The following is a 19,630-nucleotide window of genomic DNA, read 5'->3' on the forward strand; positions in this document are numbered from 1 at the left end:
GCCACTGGGCGTCGCCTCCCGGTCCCTGGGCACGACCACGACATCTGTCGAGGCCGCTGCAGGAGACGCACTAGAGGTCGCTCCAAACCCATCTTGCGCCGCCTTCGCCCGCGCCGCCCAGTGAAGGATTTCCGTGATTTTCATAAAGTCAGGCTACCAAAGTTTTGTGAATTAAAAGACCTCAAATTCATCTACTTACTTTTCGCCAAGCGTCACCAGCCTTTGCCGTCGCTGAGGCGGGGGAGACGCGTCCGAGGCCTAAGTAAGATAAGCATGGTGTGAGGTCAAGATTTTCCGACTACACGTTAAAGGACAAGATAGGCTTACCAATGGGGCAGGCGCCTTCCGACGAGTCCCAAGCATGGAGGAGAACTTCCTCCCTCTCTTCGGAACGTTGCTGCCACTCGTCGTGGCAGTAGCAAAAGCAATGTCGGATGCCTCCTTGGCGACGCCCTCCTTTAGCGACGCCGCCGCCTGATGATCCGCAAGCGGCCCGATGACATCCGTCAGAGGGAGTGCCTGCGTATATGAAGTCACGATGCGATCCTGGGAAGACAGAAGTAAAGGAGTCATCGAGTACACTCATGTTGATCGCGGCTTCGCGCTCGGCCGGCTCCTTCTCGCAAAGGGGGACGGGGATGTTGCTCGCTGTCGTAGGACCGCTGATCGTAATCTGGCTGACGCGGCGGGTCACGGTGTCGCTGTTTAAACCGGTAGATCGAAAACAAGAACTCGATAAGTCAGGGGAAACATGCACATCCAGAAAAAAAATTGGAACACAAGGAAAATACCCCGAGGAGAAATCCGGGTCACGTCCTCCGGCCCAGAGTAGTCAAAGGCTGGGTGGGCACGTGCCTGGAGCGGTTGGATCCGCCTACCAACGAAGTCGGCAGCGACTTCGTACCCCGACAACCCTCGTACTCAGAGGTCATCGACAATGTCGATGAAAGACTGGAGGGAGGGAGTTAGGGTGGGTTTGGCAGTCCACTCTAGAATCTTGTCTGGTTGCTCCTCGGGGACAACAAGGACAGGATCTGAGTCTTCTATCTGAAGATAGAACCACCTCGCCCACCATTTACTGCGAGAGGAAGGGCACTTGAAGGGGATGTAGCGCGACTTCAGACCATCCCGAAGTCAGAATCCGACACATCCAGATACCCTGTTGGATTCCATCCAGCGCAGCTCGTAGTAAAAGCGAAAAAGATCAAGGAATGGCTCTACCCCAATGTAGGCCTCACAAAGATAAGAAAAGATACTGAGGAACGCGATGGAATTGGGGTTGAGATGAAGCAAGGAAAGACCATAGAAATTCAAGACGAGAAGAAGAAATTCAGAAGGCGGAGGAAGAAAACCGCAAGAAATGTAATCTTCAACCGCAACCATGCGGCCCAAGATGGGTTCGGGTTCAGTACCTCCTGATTCCCGCTCCATGGTTCCACAACCAGGGAGGGCATCGTCGTCCTGCAGCTTCTTCAGGGACGTGGTGGTGGAGGTGGACTTGTCGAGATCCATCGCCGTTGGAAGATCGCCGGAGAACAAAACGAGATGGACAAGCTAGGGTTTTTCTGCGGGAGCGGAGAAGACCAAGGGCGTGTGAGGGCTGGTGAGTTCTGCGGCAAACGAACTTCAAAAGGGATCCCCAAAACTCCTTTAAATTAACGCACTACTGACAGTGCGCATTCCAAGGAAAAGAGAGAGATTGCCGCCGGAAAATTCTGGGTCCGTTACATGCAGCAGTTTCTGGACTTCAATTTAAATTCACTCATGACCGTTGAACTTCAAACGGCGTTGTCGATAACTCTTTGTCTCTATGGTTCTCACACCGAGATCGATTAGATGAGAACGACAACGATTCCGACATTAGAAGTCGCAACCGGTCGCATTGAGTTCATTTAAGCCGAAGTCGGGGGCTACTGTCAGGGTTACGGATAAGGTATACCCTATACCCTTGGATATATGTTGTATACCGATACGGTATACCTGCGCGTATACGAGTAATTCCTGTATATGTTAAGGAAACCTATCACGTGAGGGAAACAGAGTTCACCAATGGAAGGAGTCCTACTCGGATAGAACTGGGTCGTTACTATACCGTGTGGGGTCTGCCACCTCCGAGTCCTACTTGGAGATCGACTGACCCGTGGTATAAAAGGGACCCCCCGGGAACGGCTTAAGGCATCAAGTCTTACCGTCAACACACCCACCACAGCCTACGAAGCCGGAGCCTACAGGAGCCAAGTCGCCGGGTGATCTAGTTGAACCAACTCGACTATGATCTCGTCGGTATCATCAAGTTCTGCTATTCCCTTTGTAATCTGTGGTTGTCGTCATATAATCCTACATCAACTGGATTAGGGCTATTACCTATCAAGGGGCCTGAACCAGTATAATCCATGTTTCCTGTTTGCTTGATGTCGTACTACGTAGATCCTCGTACCAGCGTACCCCAATACCCTCTATATCCGGTCTACGGGTATCCCCTGTCGACAATATATATATATATATATATATATATATATATATATATATATATATATATATATATATATATATATATATATATATATATATATATATATATATATATATATATATATATATATATATGGCATAAATCCATTGTCTTTTATTATGCCATTAAATGGCAGGCGGGAGAGAATACCGAAATTCAAAATAAAAAGAGAATTCTAGTTAATGGTTCCAATTTGTTCTTATTTTGTAGCTTGTGACTAGAAATCCACTTTTCTCCTTTTTCATTTCAATAGAAAGAAAAGGGAAGTTTTCTAGTGTTAGCAACGTGTGTTTTAAGATAGAATCCTTTGAGGAGAATAATCGAAACTGGATCAAAAAAAAGCATGAATTGATTTTTTGAAAAAGATTGGAAAAAAGTAGGTAGAATTAGATTTAAGATAAAAGAAAGTTAGTTTTAGTAAGAAACGTGGATGAATACTTACTCTTTTCTCGATTTTAGATCGTATTTTTTGGAAGCATGGCCAAGCGGTAAGGCAGGGGACTGCAAATCCTTTATCCCCAGTTCAAATCTGGGTGCCGCCTGATCAATAAAATACTTAGGCTTATAGTACTGATCCAAATCGATAAATTTGCACCCCGCATAAGTTGGGGCAAGAGAATAACAAGGCTCGGTGATACTGGATTTTGAGAACCCACCGTTCCTTCCTCAAACTGGGGTTTGTTTTAGCAGTAGTGGCCCAACCAAACCGATACCAATAGGGATGAGATAGCGGTTCCTTATTCTTTTATTAATAAGAAAGGGCTATGTATCATATTTATACCTAATGCTCCCCAATTCTACCAGAAATACTCTAAGAATTTGTTAAGAGTAAATTCTTTGAACTGATTCATCCATAGCCTTAGGTCAGAACCCCTTTTTGACTCTGTACCCTTGATTCTACTATGATTATTCATCAATAGTTGCAATTTACACCCCCCTGCTTCGCTTAGTGTTTAAACTAAAAATGCATGCATCTCGCACTAAGTTATCAAATTCAATAAAAAAAGAGAAAATTTCAAAAAGAAAGAAAGTGAATGAATTTAGTAGAAAAGTACTGTATCGGATTTGAACCACTGACTCACGTCTTACCACGGCATTACTCTACCACTAAGTAAAAAAAGCCCTTTATCGGATTTGAACCGATGACTTATGCCTTACCATGGCATTACTCTACCACTGAGTTAAAAGGGCTTCTTATTCAATTCCAAAATTAGCCACTTTCATTTCCCATTATAGGTCTACTCCATAACGTACGTATGTATATATATATATATATATATATATATATATATATATGATTTCTGACTTTATTTTATTTGTCTTTTTTTGGTTTGTCGTTTGAATTGTCTGAGTTTTTATCAATCGTGAAAACTGACTTCACCTGTTGTACCACAGTTGCATGTTTGCTAGTCAAATTAATATATTGGAGGGAAAAAAAGGAACAGAGGAGGCCAGATTAAAAATTTAGAGTGTACACTAATTTTGTTTTCAAAGAAAGGCATAGCATAGCAATTGGAAGAGTAAAAACATAAGTCATATCATGTATTGTTTGATACATTTGTCTGACAAAACATTCATGAATTTTCAGCTAAGTGGGTTTCTGCCCAATAAATTTGATGACTTGTTTTTGACGGATCCTTGTTTTGTTTATCTGTAACTTGTTCATATGAATGCACTTCCGGTTCATTATCAGTGTGTGCTTCGAAAAACTGGGATTAGCAAGTACTAGTAGTTAGCATGGCAAGGCAGTCAAATTTAATAAATTATTAGAAAGTGTTACCAAAATCGGGAAGTAGCATATTCACATCAAACAGCTACTTGTTCTACTTTGCATCATCAAGACAGAAATGGCCCTAGCTAGTGTTCCAAACCAAATGTATAGAAGAAACTCAATAGTTGCACAGATGTATAACTGAAGTTGGTGGGCAAATTTGTAGCTAAAGTTGCACATTATTGAGAAATGGCAACTACTTTAAATGGGGAGTGCAATTTGCATATAAGGGTCAATTGTTAGTTCCTGACTTCGAAATTCACAAACATTAGTTTAGTTCAAAAAAGAACTCACAAAATCAGACAAATTACATTCTCAAAAGTAAGGTAGTACAAACTTAGCAAAATATTCATAGATTTGCACAAAAGGTAGTCACTACAGAATTACCCCCCCCCCCCAAAAAAAAAAATTTGCAATCTGCACTTGTGTAATCTGCATGCCTCTCAAGGCAAACTGATGAAAATAACAACAAAAAAAAGGGATAATGTTGCACATAAGTAAACATAGGGGAAGGGTGCAATTTGCCTGTAAAAGCATGGCTGTTTGTTTCTCTTTCTTCTTGGCAGTTCAGAATTACTTTGTAAGACCATGCATGCATCAAAATTTCAAAGCATGCACAAACATAAAAAAAACATCAAGAAATTAGTTGCACAAGTTTATAACTGAGGTAGCACATATTTATAAAAAAGTTGCATATATTTATATTATGAGTTGCACGTCATTGTGGCTACATTTGCGCATGCAGCCTGAAGTTGTACATATTCGATTTTAACTAAAGTTACACAAATTTGTAACAGAAGATGCTTATATTTATAACTGAATTTACACATGATTGCATTTTTGTGCTTTTTGAAAATCACAAAAATATAAAATACCTAGAGAGAAATTTCCAGCACATGTACCAAATACCCCTAAAATAAGTTTCTTGCAAAAGCATAAAAAGATTAACTTCACTTATTTGAATTGATAGCTAGGATGAACTAGCTTGAAAATTAACAAAATGCACAAGAATAAAATGGTCGCCCTCCTTGGTTATCCTCACCTAAGAACTGAAACATCTCAAAAAAGCTTCGACAAACCAATGGAAGCTGCTTCAACAGAAAATGCAGTCTACTTGCTGGTTACAAAAAATATGTCAGATTTCTCTAGAACTCCATAATAATGTTATAATAATGCTAGTTAAATCCCTGCACCTGCCCCCCCCCCCGGGCTGCTCCTAAGGCAGGGCAACACAGAGTCGGCCCCAGCTGCCGCGCCACCACCCCCGCCTCCCTCCCCCTCTACCTCGCCACTGCCCGAGCGGGCCACCGGAAACCGCGTGGCTGCAAGGACGGTGGCCGCTGGGCCTTCCCTTCCCCCAAGGTCACGGCATCAAAGCCCACGGCCCCGACCAGATCCGGGGCAATGCGATGACGGCGAGGCGATGCCACTGAACAGACCCGGCACCCTCCCATCCGGCTCTGGCCTCTCCGGGGCGTGAGCCGTCCCCGAGCCGCCGCCAGCGGTGGCAGCGAGGCGTTCAGGGCTTGGCTGCATGGAAGTAGCGTGACGACATGGAGGTGGTGGGACGGCTGCCTGATTCGGCCCTCTACACCTGTATCTGGCCTCCTCGGTGCGGGTAGCCGACCCTCAAGCCGATGACGCAGTGCCATCGGTGCGCCAGCCTCACCTTCCTCCACCTCCACCTCCGCCCGGCGTTGGCGTACCATACTACCATAGTGGCGCCTTCACGCGCGCCCTCTTGCATGTTCCCCACCTCCGGCAGTTCATGCTCAAGGGCTGAATTTTTGTATAATTTTGTAATTTTTTATGACTTCTAAGTTTTGTATTTGCTAGATTTTAGGCATCTAAAAATTAACAAAGTTCAGTCACATGAGATTGCATATTGCGAAGCTTAAAATTGAAACGGTATGTGACGTGGAATTTTAGCCCTAACCCTAGCCTTTGCCTCTACCATGGTGACTCTCCCTTCCCATTGCCTCGCATAGCACCTTCTCCACTACGACTGAGGATGCTATCACTAGCACGGGTTCAGTCATCTGTAATAGGCGGCAAGTCTCATCTCTATCAGGTAGAGCCCCCGTCACGGAGCAAAGGTCACTGATGTGGTAAAGTATCTCACTCAGGTATCCGGCCATCACGGATGACACACATCACAATTGGGCCAACACAAAATCCCATCACGGATAACTCTCATCTCAAACGGGCCTAAACTATAACCCATCACGGATGACTCTCATCTCAATCGGGCCTAAATTATAGCCCATCACGGTTGAGAAAAAATCGCGAAAAAAATAAAATTAAAAAAAAAAAAAACCTAGCCGCATGCGGCAGCACCGCAGCCCAAGCTCGCCAGCCGCTTGCGCCGCCACCTGCCCCCGCTCCCGTCGCTAGCGCCGGATTCATCGCCCCCGCTGCCCGCCGTCGTCGCTGCCACCGGATCCGTCGCTCCCGTCGCCTGCCGTCGTCGCCCGAACCGGATCCGTCACCCTCGCTGCCCACCGTCGTTGCCGGCATCGGATCGGTCGCTCCTGCCACCCTTGGCGCCAGATCCACGTGGGGCGGGGCAGCCGGAGGCGGCAGAGCCGCCCCTGCCGCCGTGGCGGTGAGGAGGGGGGGGGGAGGGACGGTGAGGAGGGGATGGCGGCGCCGCCCGGGGCCATCGTCGTCATGCGGGAGGGCGCCGCCGGCACCGGATCCGCTCCCACCCGCCGCTGCGCGCTGCCCCGCCGTCGTCGTGACTCGGCCGCCCCGAGGCTGGCGCCACCATATCCGCTCATCGCCGTCGCCTCGCGCTGCTAAGCGTCGTCGGATCCGGCGGCTCCAGGGCCACCGACCCCGGATCCGGCTGCCCCGAGGCCGGCGTCGCTAACCCTCCCCACCGCCGCCACACCTCCCTGCTGCAACCGCTGCTCCCGCCGTCCCCCGCCAAACCACTGCCCGGCCACCGCCTGAGTGAGAGAAGGAAGAGGAGAAGATAACATGGAGAGAGAGAGGACTGAGTGAGAAGAGAAGATAAGGTTGCCGAAATTTTGAAGTGGTGGAGAGGGAAGAGGAGGTAAATCAGACTTGTAGGCAAAAATGAATTTCGAATTGAATTTTATGATACTAAATGAACTCACATAAAAAAGTTGTCAAAAAAAAGTTGTAGAACTCATTGAGATCTACCAATTTTATTTTGGTCATTTCTCCATCCGAGTTTGATTAAACTCTACAAAATTTGAATTTTAAAATATAAGAAATTCAAATAATTTTTCGGGTAGAAAATGATTTCAAATGGAAAAAATGTAACAACAAACTTGTATGACTTATCAAGATTTACAACTTTTATTTTAGTCATTTTTCTATATAAAATTTTTTGAATATTTTGAATTTGAATTTGAAAATATGACAACTTCAAACAACATTTTCAAATACTAAATGATTTCAACTGAAAAAGTCATCAACAACAAAGTTGTATAACCCATTAAGATCTATAACTTTTATTTTCGTCATTTTGTTCATCCAACAAAGTGATAGTAACATTGTTCACAAAATTCACATATCTCTTATTTGCTTTTATAAACTATAACACATATATATATGTAATTTTTATTAACAATGTTACTAATACTTTGTCGGATGAAGAATGAAAAAAATAGAAGTTATAGATCTTGATGAGTTATACAACTTTGTTGTTGATGACTTTTTAGTTGAAATCATTTAGTATTTGAAAATGTTGTTTTGAAGTTGTCATATTTTCAAATTAAATTCAAACTGTTAAAAAAAAGTTATATAGAAAAATGACCAAACTAAAAGTTGTAAATCTTGATAAGCTATACACAACTTTGTTGTTGACAATTTTTCCATTTAAAATTATTTAGTATTTGAAAATATTGTTTTGAAGTTATCATATTTTCAAATTCAAATTCAAACTGTTCAAAAAAAAGTTATGTAGAAAAATGAGCAAACTAAAAGTTGTAAATATTGATAAGTTATACAACTTTGTTGTTGACAAATTTTCCATTTTAAATTATTTAGTACCCGAAAAATTATTTTAACTAATAAAATGAATTATTATACTGCAATTAATTATTTTGCTACAGGACAACTTACAAATATAAATATTTCATATGAAACATGGAAAAATACTCATCGGTGACGGCCATTAGTTAAAGCCCGATAGAGATTAAGTCATCTCAATCGGACATTAGTATAGAGCCTGTCACGGATGAGTCATCTATAACTGGGACGGGCCTAGTTATTATCTCAGTCGGGCCCCAAGTTGGCGCCCGTCAAGGATGATGGTCATACATGACGGGCGCCAACTTGAGGCCCGATTGAGATACCAACTTGAGGCCCGATTGAGATATGGAATGGTATCTCAATCGAGCCTATACTATGGCCCGTCACGGATAGGTGTTATCTGTGACGGGCCTGAGTTTTACACCAATCTAACATGTCTGTGCGACCATATCTCAATCGGGTGCTTTTTCGGCCCGATTGAGATGACTTCCTTATGACGATCCGCTAATTCTAGACATGTTAAAGCCCATTACAGATAGAAGGATCTGTACTAGTGTATCACAACAGCTCTCTCCTCTCCTCTTGTTGATTAGGCTGACGATGTTGTGACCAAAGCCATGGGTGCAGCCCACGAGATTGCCACCTTCCAGGGGGGGGTGCTGATACGCGATCAGCCGCGCGGCTCCGCGCGCGCGGTCAGTCACGCCCTATAGTCTCTCTCATACGTACTGTATACATTATATGTATATACGTATGTATATACTATATATACAAGTGTATATATAAGTATATACATATGTATATATATATATTTTATTATATTTCAATGCATAAAAAATATATACACACATACAGAAAGTTTGTATACGCACTAAAAAATTTAAAAAAATAGAAAATACATCACGTATAGAAAGTTTGTATACGCATATATAAACTTTGTATACACGTATATAAACTTGGTATACACGTATACAAACTTTGTATACGCGTACACAAACTTCGTATACGCGTATAGAAAGTTTGTATACACATATAGAAAGTTCGTATACGCGTATATAAACTTTCTATACATACGAATATAAATTTGGTATACATACGAATACAAACTTGGTATTTATACATCTTTAGAAAAACTGTAAAATACCGAACAAAAGAGAAACAGGAAAAAAAAACCGAACAAACGAAAAAACCGGAGGAAAAAAACCAAAAGAACAGAAACAGAAAATAAAGAGAAAGCGAAAAAAAAGGAAAAATTCGCTCCTCTCCCTCGCGGCGCCTCCGCTGCTCCCTCTCCGTGCGCGACATGTGTCCAGTCGCGCGTCGCGCAATAGCAATCTCGCCTTCCAAGTAGCTCTATTCGCCGCAACCATGACCTCCTTAGTCATGCTACTAAATCCAATAAATACCGGCATGATGAAACTTTGAAAAAAGGTTTTTGATTGTTCCAATTTTAGAATCCAAAAATTTTCAGTTCGTCTCCTCTTAAGTCAACACCGCTGCTAGTGCTCCTATGAAGTTAGGTCATCGTTGCTGAGTTCCCATTGGCTTGTGCTTCTGCAAGAACTTGTCGTGGTGTCCTGAAAAGGGCTCGAAGGAGTCGGCCAGCTTGGGAGAGGTTGCCCTTTCCCATGGCCGGCCGCCTTCTTCCTCAGTCGGCTGCAGCGGGAACAACATATAGCTTGACCTTGCAATGTCGATTAAGAGGCAGGGGCTAGAGGTAAAGTGCAATGGAAGAAGAAGAGGGTAGAGGATGATGTGTGTGCCTATGAAGCTGATTATAACTAAAACCACTCTGGGTTTGAGGAGGAGTGGGGGTGAGTTGGCAAATAGGAGTTAACCAAATTTTAAATCAGTTCTGAATTCTCATATGATCTGACTTGTGAATAACAGGTTTCCTGAATCCTTCTGTGCAGGGTTGCACTCTTGCCGACAATTCAAGAACAGGGCAGCGGTACGAGGATCAACTAATGTTAGTGTTAGTGAAAGGATACATCAACCGACAGAGCCACAACTGAAACAGGTAACATTTACTATGCAGTAAGAGAACTCTTTTTTGTGAAGTCTACTGTTGTTTGCTAAAAATGATGAACATACAGTAGACAATAATGGACAGCAAAGAAAAAACATCTCACCATGCATATCAATCATGTCACGCTCATTATTTTACTAAAACAAAAAATCTGTATGTTTTTGAGACATTGGATAGAAATCCAGTCTCTATATCCACGCACAACCAAGTGTTAAAAGAATAATTCCAAGTCTCGTGACTGAGAAAGAACAATAACTAAAAACAAAAACACTAGAAGACTAGCTTCGATCTTTTGTTGCCTAACAATCCATGCCACAGCAAAAATCATAAGACGATCTTAAAATATAGTCAGAGCTCCTGCAGCAGCCCTTATCCGCGTTCCATCCATGATTGTCTCTTTCATCACCCTACCCCAACCGTTGGCCAGATCCAAGTGATCCAGATTCACTAACCCCCAAATGCTAATTTCTTTGCTTGCTGATGCCATCCATAGGAGGTAGAGTAGACGCCCCTCAATTGTAGTTTGTTACTGCACAAATAGATTTGGGCACAACCACCTTAGTCCTTAGATCCTGTGGCACTTAGGCCATAGATCTAACATCACCCCATCCATCACCTGCATTACCAACCAGCTCGTCATCGTTTTGTCGATACCACTCCTCGCTGTAGCTACCATGCATTCTAAAAGTATACCAAATCTAGCTATTTGGCCTGATCCAACCAACCCGGTTGCCACCGACATCGCTAATGATCTCACCGTCTTCTCTTCTCACTACAGCCACCTTTTATCAACAGGAGAACACTGAATCTAGCCATCATGCTAGATTCATATACCCCGGATACCACCAGCACTATCTGAAATTCCCTCGTCGTCCTAGGTTACCATCTTGAGCCAAAGTTGGTTGACCGGTGATCACTGCCTTGATGCCCCGTTCGTCGCCCTTGCCAAGATGGTCGTTCTCGCTAAGGACGACAAACACAAGACAAGGCAGAAAGACCGACGCGGTGACGACAATGCCATCCTCCTTCAGGGTGGCTGCGATTAGCATGTCACCGCTGACTGCCGCAACCAACACCTGACATGGTGCCCTGCCCCGCTGCCCCACAAGTCAGCAAGAAGTGGGTGTCAGCCCTCCGCCAGTTCCTGCACAACGTAGCGCACATCCGCCCAACTAGATTTGAGGAAACAAAAGAAAAGGGAGAAAAGAGAAAAGAGGAAGAGGAAGAAGATGGATGGGGAAATGGTTGTGGGGGTGGGGGTGGGGGTTGGGTTGAGGAGAAAAAAATCTGTATTTTTGAAGTATTTCCTTATAGTAAACTTTACGAAACTACATGTGCTTTGACAAGATTATTTTAAATCTATAATTTAACATCAAACTACATATTTTGTAATGAGATTAGATCTTTAGCATTATATATTTTCTGGGAGTTATAAATTTTATAGTTTTGTTATACTCCTTGCTCCATATTCTTTAGTTCAATGATACATTTAATGCTAAATTCGTAGTGTGATGTACTGTATGTACTATATTTATGAAAGTTTGACGAAAGTAATGGTAGATTCCGAAATTTTGTCTCTCTTTATTTCGACAACATAACCTTTGAATCGATATGCTCGAAGCAATTAAACTTTCGTCATCCAATAGTGACTCAACCAATATACAGATTTTTACCCAAAGAATTGAAGCAAAGATTTCATAATCTAGACGTGACTCTTATAAGAGATTCTTGTCCGCTTGTTCGCTCGCCAGTATGACAGCTCCTTCGTCAACTTCCATCGACGATCTTCTGTTGATGTTTTATTAGCTGGCAGGGTAATGGAGCATTGCTCCAAAGCTGATGCCTTGGAGAGGAGATACTTTGCAAGCATCCTCTCGTTGGGCGTCCCTTTGTAGTTGAGCAGCTTGATCTTCCTCAGCCTGTGCAAGCACTCTACTCGAGTCTCCCACAAGATCTTCGGCACATGAACATAGGTGTCTTCACCGTCCAAGGCGCTCTTGTCCTTCTTGTTTTCCTCTTAGCCGTTCTGCGAGGAGTCATCGTCGGAGCCGTCGAACATGTAAAGATAGTCAGGCTTTGGGGGGCGAGGACGGAGAGGGATCAGCGAGAGCACGTCGAGGTTCGGCGTGTTGCGAAGCAACGTGGAGACTGATAAGGCGGTTTCGTCATTGTCGAGGAGGCCCTTGAGAGCGAGCTGCCGGAGGTGGGGAAGATGGCGGAGGGCGCGTGTGAAAGTCCCGCTGTGGAACGCCATTGTCGGGCGAAGGTGGAGGTGGAGGAAGGTGACGTTGGTGCACCGGGTGATGACCTTTGTGATGGGGACGACAGCCGATGCCGATTTCCCGAGGAGGCTTTCGCAGATGTCGATGGTCATGGCCAGTACGTCACCGCAGTTGGCGATGGAGAAGAAGTTCTCACCGGGGAGGCCGCCCTTGTAGCGCAGCGTCCGGAGGCGCTCGGCTTGGAGCACGACGTGGCTGGCGTGGTGGCAGCAGATCATGGCGAAGCTGTCGAGGCGCGGGCTGGCGACGACGAGCCTCTTCACGCTGGGGCACTGCTCCAGCGTCAGGTCGGCGATGTTCGGGCAGCCAGAGATGAGACGCTGCACCGCCCCGTCCTCCGCCATGATCCTCTTGAGGAATAGGGTCTCCAGCGACGGCATGGAGACGCCGCCCGCCGGCACGTCGAGCGTCCAGTTGGTGAGCAGCAGACGGCGCAGCGTGTCGCACCGGAAGATGTGCGGCGGCGTTGCGGTGAACGAGTGGCGCATCTCCTCGTCGAAGTCGGCGGAGGCCTTGGGGTGGGTGCCAAACGGACAGAGGTTGCGCCTGGAGTGGTCCCAGTACCGGAGCTTGACGTCGAACTCCTCGAGGCCGGAGACGGAGACGATGGCGAACCACTGGTCGCGCAGGTCGTAAGGCGGGTAGAACGCGTCGAGCCGGAACTTGCGGGTCGGCAAGTCCTTGCCGAGGATGGCGGCGGTAACCTGATGATCGAAGCAGGTCTTCTGTCCCGAGACGTTTCCCCACCGTTCGCCCTTCTTGGGGTCGACGAGGTCGACGACGGGGACGGCGGCGTGGACGTTGCGCCACCGCCGGGACAGCGCGGACGTGACGGTCGCGTTGACGGAGCCGAGGTGGTAGAGCACCCGCGCCAGCGTCGCATCCGGGAGATCGCTCAGCCGGTCGCGGCGCTGCATAATGGTCATCGTCTTTGCCGTATTCGATCTCGGCTCCGTCATATTATTCGATCTTGGCGTCGTCTTCGTCGTGGTGAACTGGTAACGTAGGTGTGTGTATTTATGATGATCGCGACGCTGTGCCAGCCCTAGATCGTTTTCGGTCGAGCCGGGTCAAGTCAATGCGAGACAAAATCGCGGCAGAAACCAACTCGATTCCGTCTCGATTTTCGTGGAGCGCATTTTAAGAACTCTTATCAACATTGTTTCAGCAAATCCAAAAAATTGAAAAGATATCTATAGTTACTATTTTTAGATTTAGATAAATTCCTTATAACAGATTCGAGATCGCTGAATCCTCGGATGCGTACTGTTGAACGAGCCCTGGTTCTCCACGATCAACGTACGGATCGATCAAACGAACCTACTGCATTATTTTTTTCAATATAAATCCCAAGACAACCGCAGACATTGTTGCGAAAATGCGAACCGCCTACGGCGGAGATCGAGATCGATCGACCAACCGATATTATGGCGTCTAGCGAGGAGTCGTCGTCATCCCCGGCGATGCATACCGACGACGGCAGAGACCGGCTGAGCGATCTCCCGGACGAGCTGCTGGGCCACATCTTGTCGTTCCTCCCGAACGTGGAGGCCGGCCGCACGGCGGTGCTGTCCCGGCGGTGGCGCGACGTCTTCGGCTGCGTCGACACCATCTCGTTGGAGGAGTACGAGGGCCAGAGGAGCAACGACTGGGAGACCTTCTTCTACGAGGCAGAGGAGCGGAAGAGCTGCAGCGGCCATCTCCTCGACGGCCTCAGCGCCGCGCTGCTCAGCCGTCGACGGTGCAACGGCCGGAACTTGCCGCTCCGCCGCTTCGGCTTCGCCTTCGACAGCATCACCGGGTGGGACGTTGTCTTCGTCGACATGTGCCTCCACCACGTCCTTCGGCATGCCTCCAAGGAACTCCATCTCGACCTCCGCTTCTTCATCTGCCCAATCTGCGAGAGAGGCGGCTGCAGGAAGCGGAAGGCGAAGGTGAAGAGTAGGAGAGAGACGCCGGAGAAGTCCGACGACGATGAAGAGGGGCACCTGTATTCCACCAGGTGTGGGTACATTCTTCCAAGAAAGCTCTACTCCTGCGTTGCCCTGAAGACGCTATGCGTCAGCTACGCTTGGCTCAACGTGCCAGAATCCATCAACCTGCCGCTCCTCGAGACGATGCGTCTGACGGGCCCCGGCAACTCCGGGAGAGACATCCAGCGGCTCATCTCCGGCTGCCCCCGTCTCACCGACCTGAAGATCGAAGGCGCCCCCAACCTAAGGACGCTCTGCATCCTCGACAAGCGCCTTCGCAGCTTCGCCCTCCGGTGCTGCCAGAACGTCAAGAGCGTCCCCATCGACTCGACGGAGCTGACTACTCTGGCGTACAGCGGCGCCGTGCAGCCAGAGTCGCTTCTGTCCCTCCACGGCGGCGTGCAGAGGATCTCGTCTTGCACCGTCCAACTCTGCAGCAAAAACCTCTCGGCGAGGAGATCGGCAGGCTCGGCAGATTCCTCGACCTGTTCGCCGGCACGACGCACCTCCACGTCGAGTCGGCCCGCATGGGCGCATCCATGGAGAGCAAGCACTTCACTTCGTCCCTGACGTTCGCCGGACTTACGCGGCTGGACCTCACCGGATGCCTCCCAAGTGATGGCGCTGCCAACGCTGTGAGGAGGATCCTGGAGCAGACACCAAAATTGGAGTGCCTGACGCTGTTCCTGGTGCCGGTACCGAAGGAGCCGGACTATGGTTACTACTACGGCCTACAGGAAGAGGACGTGGACGAGAAGCGCCGTGAGCGCGACGGCGACGATCTGTTCACCACCGAGGACGAGTCCATGTTCTCTTCGATCGAGTGCCTCCGACGTCGCGTGACGACGATTTACCTGGTGGGCTACAACGGCGACGAGTTGACGCAGAGGCTGCTGGCCAGGCTGCTGCTGGGCAACGCGCTCGTCCTTGAACGAGTGTGCGTTAAGCTGGTCAAGCAAAAATTAGCGTGGCAGCTTAAGCAAAAGCACGATATCGAGGGTTGGTTTGTCAGCAAGTCAGCAAAGGCGACGTTCACGTAGTAGAATCTCAAGTCTACAACAAGCTGGTGGGCGGATATAGGAAGGGCTATCAAGAGGGGCTAAATAAACTACACAAAACTATAACCTCTTATTCTAATGGATGTATAATAAAAATTTTTAGTGGGGGCTCGAGACCCTATAGCTCTGATAGTGGATACGCCACTAAAGGTGTTTTGTGTTTTTCGCCCTAGTTATTTCAGCACGTATTAGTTATTTTTTTTTGTTTTCCAAAGAATGCCTATGCATGTCTTTTTCAACTACTATATATCCTTTTGACATATAAAGAAGGAAAAAGTACAACTTACCCCCTCGAACTATTGCGGTCGTCCGAATTACCCTCTAAACCCGAAAACCAAACTTCCTTCACCCTCAACTTTCAATACCGGATAAATTACCCCCCTCGACCCAATCCTAAGCGGTTTTTGTCCTATGAGGCGTACGCGTGGCAGTCAAGTCAGTATTTTATTTATTAAAAAATATGGGACCCACATATCATGCTCCCCTCTCTCTTCCTCTCTCTTCTCTCTCTCACTCTCTGTCTCTCACTCTTCCTCTCGCTTTATCGCCGGCGGCGCAGACGGGGGATGCGGCGGCGGAGGCGGCAGCGGGTGACGCGGACGCAGTGGCTGTGGTGGCGGGGGACGAGGCGGCGGTGTCGGCCGTGGCCACGACGAGCAGGCACCCCTCGTCGCGGGGACAGATGGAGGCGGTTGCGGGCGGCGGCGCGGGACGCAGAGACGGACACTACGCCAGATCCTCACACCTCTGACGGGATACCTGTGACGGGCAAACGAATTGGTCAGTAGTGACCATTACCTTTGACGGGTTATACGGGATGCCGTCACCGGTGAGGCATCTGGCCGCGGCCCGTCACAGGTATCCCCTCACCTGTGACGGGCCGAAAGGAAAACCCGTCAGAGGTATACCAGTGACGAGTTTTTCTTCCAACCCGTCACTGGTATCCCCTCACCTGTGACGGGCCGATACATTAGAAGCCGTCAGAGGTGATGGGCCGCCACCTGTGACGGCTTTCATTTCTGGCCCGTCACAGGTGAGAGGATACCAGTGACGGGCCGTTGAATAGAAGCCCGTCAAAGGTATGAGCAATACCTTTGACGGGCTTTTTTTATCTAACCCGTTTGAGGTGTGTTGGGTCTATAAATACCCCCAAACTGCCAACTGCTTTCCATCCCGACCATTGTACTGTTCACAAATCGGTTGGGAGGGCAAGGGGGGCGATTTTTTGCTAAAATTCAAGGTAAAAAACACATTATTCTCCATTCATTCTCAACATATCGATCATCATTTATTTTTCTTCGTATGTTGTTGATTTCAGATGGATCGTAGATGGATGTACTATGCGCATCGTTCGTCTACCGAGTATAGAGAGGGGGTCACTGAATTTGTCACATTTGCGGATAATGATAGAAAAAGTAGGATGAGCATGCACATGTTGTGCCCATGTAGGGACTGTAAGAATGAACAGATGATCGAAGACAAGGATGAAGTGCATGCTCATTTGATAATGAATGGATTCATGAAGAAATATACCTGCTGGACCAAGCATGGAGAGCAAGAGGCGCCTGATGTCGCAGCTGAAGAAGTGTTGGATCAGGATGTAGAGAACACCGCCGCAGCTCGAGAAGGCATGTTCGTACCTTCTCCTTTAGGTGGAGAGACCATAGATTTGGACACTCAATGTCTATCTACAATGTTGCATGACATTGAAGACGCAGAGGACAACGACAGAGATTATGAGAAGTTTAGTAAGTTGGTGGAAGATTGCCAGATGCCGTTGTATGATGGATGCAAGTCGAAGCACAGCAAGTTGTCATGCGTGTTGGAACTCATGAAGCTTAAGGCTAGTAATGGCTGGTCGGACAAGAGTTTTACAGAACTCCTTGAGCTGTTAAAGGATCTGTTGCCAGAGGGGAACAATTTACCTCAGACGACATATGAAGCGAAGCAAGTATTATGTCCGTTGGGCCTGGAGGTCAGAAGAATTCATGCATGTCCGAACGACTGCATTTTGTATTATAAGGAATACGCTGACTTGGATGTCTGCCCTATCTGTGGGGCATCAGGATACAAACGAGCAAAGAGTGAAGGTGAAGGAAGTAAGTCAAAGAGGGGAGGCCCAGCAAAGGTGGTGTGGTATCTCCCAATTGCGGAGCGCATGAAGAGAATGTTTGCGAACAAGGAACAAGCTAAGCTTGTGCGCTGGCATGCCGAAGAACGGAAAGTCGATACTATGCTGAGGCACCCAGCAGATTCAGTACAGTGGAGGACAATCGATAGGATTTACCAGGAATTCTCAAATGACCCAAGAAACATGCGTTTCGCAATGTGTACGGACGGCATTAATCCTTTTGGTGATTTGAGCAGTCGTCACAGTACATGGCCAGTTCTGCTTGTTAACTATAACCTTCCTCCCTGGTTGTGTTTCAAAAGAAAGTACATTATGCTTGCCATGCTCATTCAAGGACCGAGACAACCTGGCAACGATATCGATGTGTTCCTTGAACCGATAATCGATGACTTCGAAAAGCTATGGAATGAGGGCACACGAACATGGGACGCATATGCACAAGAGTATTTCAACCTCCATGCGATGCTGTTTTGTACCATCAACGATTATCCGGCCCTTGGCAACCTTTCTGGCTAAACTGTGAAAGGGAAATGGGCGTGTTCGGAGTGTATGGAGGAAACAAGAAGCAAATGGTTGAAGCATTCACACAAGACGGTCTACATGGGTCACAGGAGATTTCTCCCAAGGTATCACCCGTATAGGAATATGAGAAAGAATTTCAATGGACACAGAGATACAGCCGGACCCCCGACAGAGCTAACAGGGACAGAGGTGCACAACTTAGTGATGGGAATAACCAACGAGTTTGGAAAAAAGAGGAAAGTTGGAAAGCGAAAAGAGAAGAGCACATCGAAGGAAAAAACAGAGGAGCATGTGGAAAAACAAAAGACAAAAGAGAGGAGCATGTGGAAAAAGAAGTCAATATTCTGGAGACTACCATACTGGAAGGATCTTGAAGTTCGCCACTGCATAGATTTGATGCATGTCGAGAAGAATGTATGCGAGAGTTTAATGGGATTACTACTTAACCCAGGTACTACAAAGGATGGTCTCAACGCCCGACGAGATCTGGAAGATATGGGTGTTCGGTCGGAGCTACATCCCATAACCACGGAATCCGGCAGGGTTTACCTTCCTCCAGCCTGCTACACTCTCTCGAAAGAAGAGAAGATTGATTTGCTAACATGTTTGAGTGGTATAAAGGTTCCATCTGGTTACTCATCAAGAATCAGTAGGCTCGTTTCACTGCAAGATCTTAAGTTGGTTGGAATGAAGTCGCATGATTGCCACGTTCTTATCACACAGCTGTTGCCCGTTGCAATAAGGAATATTTTGCCTCCTAAGGTGCGACACACGATCCAGCGGTTGTGTTCCTTCTTCCATGCAATCGGCCAGAAGATCATTGATCCCGAGGGACTAGATGAACTACAGGCAGAACTTGTGAGAACCCTATGTCATCTTGAGATGTACTTTCCTCCAACTTTCTTTGACATAATGGAACATCTTCCAGTGCACCTTGTGAGGCAAACAAAGTGCTGTGGTCCAGCATTCATGACGCAGATGTATCCTTGCGAAAGGTACCTGGGGATCCTTAAGGGTTATGTACGGAACCGTTCACACCCCGAGGGGAGTATCATCGAGAGTTACACCACCGAAGAGGCCATCGAATTTTGTGTGGACTACATGTCAGAAACATCTTCAATTGGATTACCACGATCTCATCACGAAGGGAGGCTTGACGGTGTTGGTACTGTTGGAAGAAAGACTATTAGGTTGGATCGTAAGGTGTACGATAAAGCTCATTTCACGGTACTACAGCATATGACTGAGGTGGTGCCGTACGTTGACGAACACCTTGCAGTTATCCGACAAGAGAACCCAGGCCGATCAGAGAGTTGGGTCAGGAATAAGCACATGTCTTCTTTCAAC

The 19,630-nt window shown here is 47.0% G+C and overlaps 2 protein-coding genes and 1 non-coding gene across 3 annotated transcripts; 1 reads left to right on the top strand and 2 right to left on the bottom strand.

Moving 5' to 3' along the window:
• Window positions 1-3,631: 3,631 nt before the first annotated feature.
• On the bottom strand, window positions 3,632-3,703 carry TRNAT-GGU (transfer RNA threonine (anticodon GGU)). Its single transcript has one exon. It is a non-coding gene; the product is annotated as a tRNA-Thr (tRNA).
• Window positions 3,704-11,876: 8,173 nt separating this feature from the next.
• On the bottom strand, window positions 11,877-13,588 carry LOC4335333 (F-box/LRR-repeat protein At3g26922). The gene has a single exon (XM_015779629.3). The coding sequence runs from the start codon at window positions 13,556-13,558 to the stop codon at window positions 12,335-12,337; it is 1,224 nt and encodes a 407-aa protein (XP_015635115.1). The 5' UTR covers window positions 13,559-13,588; the 3' UTR covers window positions 11,877-12,334.
• Window positions 13,589-13,982: 394 nt separating this feature from the next.
• On the top strand, window positions 13,983-15,904 carry LOC136356254 (FBD-associated F-box protein At5g60610-like). Its single transcript, XM_066309882.1, has 2 exons — window positions 13,983-14,971; window positions 15,010-15,904. Exons 1-2 carry the CDS (start codon window positions 14,027-14,029, stop codon window positions 15,610-15,612), a joined length of 1,548 nt encoding a protein of 515 aa, XP_066165979.1. The 5' UTR covers window positions 13,983-14,026; the 3' UTR covers window positions 15,613-15,904.
• Window positions 15,905-19,630: the final 3,726 nt, after the last annotated feature.

Source organism: Oryza sativa, chromosome 4, assembly GCF_034140825.1.
Source record: "Oryza sativa Japonica Group chromosome 4, ASM3414082v1".
Taxonomy (NCBI): Eukaryota; Viridiplantae; Streptophyta; class Magnoliopsida; order Poales; family Poaceae; genus Oryza; species Oryza sativa.

What these genes read in the sequence shown, in the direction of transcription:
- LOC4335333 (XM_015779629.3), bottom strand. Translation starts at nt 13,558, where the DNA reads ATGACGGAGCCGAGATCGAATACGGCAAAGACGATGACCATTATGCAG.
- LOC136356254 (XM_066309882.1), top strand. Translation starts at nt 14,027, where the DNA reads ATGGCGTCTAGCGAGGAGTCGTCGTCATCCCCGGCGATGCATACCGAC. An exon ending in TTCTGTCCCTCCACGGCGGC is followed by an intron (nt 14,972 to 15,009) that starts GTGCAGAGGATC and finishes CCAACTCTGCAG; the next exon opens with CAAAAACCTCTCGGCGAGGA.